Raw genomic sequence first — 2,842 nt, 5'->3', positions numbered from 1 at the left:
GCACGAGGCCAGGCAGGGCCCGCAGTACAGCACGCGGCACTGGCTGCACTCCGTGGCGGCGGGGCGGGGCGGCCCCTCACACAGCTGGCACGGTGGCAGGGTGGCGGCGCCCCCCGTGACGGTCGTCGTGGCCTGCGGCGGCGCCTCCGCCGGGGGCGGCTCGCCTCCTCGAACGCGGGCGATAATCCTGGCCATGGCGTTGTGACGGGGCAGCTCCGCGGCGCCGCCCGCCCCCAGCGGCGACACCTTCAGGCACACGGGGCATCGGATGCCCTGCTGGGTCGCCCCCGCCCCGCCCTCGCCGCCCTCGCACGCCCCCGAGGCCTCGGGGCTGGGCACGCAGGAGGCAGGGCGCGAGGCCACCACCACGCCGCTGTCCGTCTCACTGTACACCGAAGCCTTGTCGCTGTCGCCGCCGTCGGGCGGCTCCTGCTCATGGCTGGCGGCGGCCCCGGAGGCCCCTGGGGCGGGCTCGGCCAGCAGGGCGTGCACGGGGCGCTGCGCGGCACTCGCACATCCTCGACACAAGGCATGTAGGCACGGCAGCAGCACGGGCTCAGTGAAGGGCGCGCCGCACGCCACGCACCGCACCTCCTCCTCCATCCCGGCCCGCCCTCACGCCCGCACTGCCGCCCGCCGTCCGCCCGCCGCCAGCCGCTGGCTCCTCCCCGCCAAACCTTACACGCGCACGTGCGGCCCCGCCCCCTCCCCGCCTGCCGCACCCCCCATACCGCCGCCCCGCCACCCTGCTCAGACACAGTCACACACATACACACACACGCACACACACCCGCGGGCAGCACAACACCGCCTCACGCTCACACTCCTAAAAGCGCACACACGCACGTGTTGGGCCGCCAGCCACACACCCACACGTGTACACACTTGTACACCCCGGGCAGCCACGGCCATGCGAGGACACGGGAGAGAGAGAGAGAGAGAGAGAGAGAGAGAGAGAGAGAGAGAGAGAGAGAGAGAGACTTAGTTCCATTCATCATCTCCCCTTCTTCATCCAACTTCACCATCGTGTACCTGTCGCCCCCTTTTTACTCTAATTGACACACACACACACACACACACACACACACACACACACACACACACACACACACACACACACACACACACACACACACACACACACACACACACACACACACACACACACAGCAGGCCGAGAATTAAAACTTCAAAATCTCCCTCAACTCACCTCTAGCCACGTTGATTAGATGTGGTACTTTAAAATGGAAATGAGAGAGAGAGAGAGAGAGATTAGGTGAAAAGTCCCTCCTAATCTTCCTTCTTATCTCTCTTGCCTCAGTTTTTCTCATCCATCATCTTCTCTCTCTCTCTCCCTCATTTATCTGCCCGTCTATTTACCTCCTTCCTAACTACCTTCCCATTTGCACCTGTCTCTTCAATTATCCATCCATCTATCCATCACCCTTCCCTTTTCCTAGCATTCATTTCTCCCTCCCTCCCTCGTTGTTTCCCTCCCCTCACGCCTCTCCCCTCCCTCCCTCCCTCCCTTCCTTTCTCTTTCTTTCTCGCTTCCTCCATCAATCTCCATCGGAACAATGAATTCCTATTGGCTGAAGGGAATCTCTCTCTCTGTACACACTTGTATCATCTCGCGTGGATAAAATATGCAGTGTACACATCACTGGACACACACACACACACACACACACACACACACACACACACACACACACACACACTTATTGTCGTTTCTTTGTACCTAGTTTGAAAAGTCACACACACACACACACACACACACACACACACAAGAAATCGATCCTTATATGAAAAAAATATATATAGAAAAATTAAGAGGAGAAGACGAGCCAACTAGATTGACTATGGATAATCACCAGAGGAGCCAGATATCATGGAGAGATGAACTATAAGAGCCCTCTATAGGGAAGTTAGCGATACAGCGATAAACTTAAGATTATCGAGTAGGATTACGAGGAGGAGGTAAAATCACCACTGGTGGACCATGAGGACCAGGAAAGAATGGTTACCTCCCACCACTTTAAGGCTGAAGGCAATTTCGAAATTAACCTATGCAGACATTTTGAGAAAGCACAATGGGATACTTTTCATTGATGGCTGAAACTGTGGAAGGAAAAGGTTGGCCATAGCTTCTACGAGAAAATTTACAACGAAGGAGGGAAAGGGGGAGACTGGAAGGGATGTGAAAGAAGGAAGAAATCAAGGAGAAGACTGGGTACAATAGAAAGTGTGTGGCAGAAAGGAAGCAGGGATAAGGAGAAGGCATGGAATAAATGGAGAAAAATAGAGGATGGAACTATGGAATGAGCACAAAGAAATAGGAATGCTTGTGGAAAGTAAGGAAGAAGGAAGGAAGGAAGCAATTTTTGAAAGAAAGAAAATATTGTAGATAAGGTGCAGCACCAGCCAAAGAAGGAAAGGAAGGAAAGGAAAGCTGAGGAAGGACAGAGATGAGAGAGAAAGGGAAGGAATGGTGAAAAAGGATAGTATAAGGAAATAGTGGAAGTGATGAATAATTGTTTCAGGGAGGACAGGGTTCAAGGAACGTGAGAGTGAGAGAAGCGTGTAGATGGTGCATTGAGGGAATAGAAAAGCATGCGGATGAAGGAGGATTTCATTAAAACATCAGCAGATGAAGTTAGGGAGATAATTGACAAGGCGGTATTAAGGGCAGAGAAAGGGAAATCAGCAGGGAGGAGATGGTATATCAAACTGGGTGGGAAAGGAGTGTAACCAGCAAATGCAGCTGGGGAAAGGAAAAGTTGAGCAACTTGATTAGATGACACTACAAGTAATAAGGGAAACGGTACCAGAAAGATATAGA

General features: G+C 53.6%; 1 protein-coding gene across 1 annotated transcript in view; it reads right to left on the bottom strand.

Annotated features, from left to right (window-relative positions):
• Window positions 1–660, bottom strand: part of LOC127008434 (tripartite motif-containing protein 67-like) — a 1,079-nt gene extending 419 nt beyond the window's left edge. Inside the window, exon 1 of the mRNA XM_050880585.1 lies at window positions 1–660. This exon is cut by the window's left edge and continues 419 nt beyond it. Within this exon, the coding sequence (XP_050736542.1) occupies window positions 1–603 (603 nt within the window). The 5' untranslated portion in view covers window positions 604–660.
• Between the last annotated feature and the right edge of the window lie 2,182 nt (window positions 661–2,842).

The sequence above is a fragment of the Eriocheir sinensis genome, chromosome 37, assembly GCF_024679095.1.
Source record: "Eriocheir sinensis breed Jianghai 21 chromosome 37, ASM2467909v1, whole genome shotgun sequence".
Classification (NCBI taxonomy): domain Eukaryota; kingdom Metazoa; phylum Arthropoda; class Malacostraca; order Decapoda; family Varunidae; genus Eriocheir; species Eriocheir sinensis.
The sequence above is the reverse complement of the archived record's forward strand: the minus strand, read 5'-3'. Positions and strand labels throughout refer to the sequence as shown.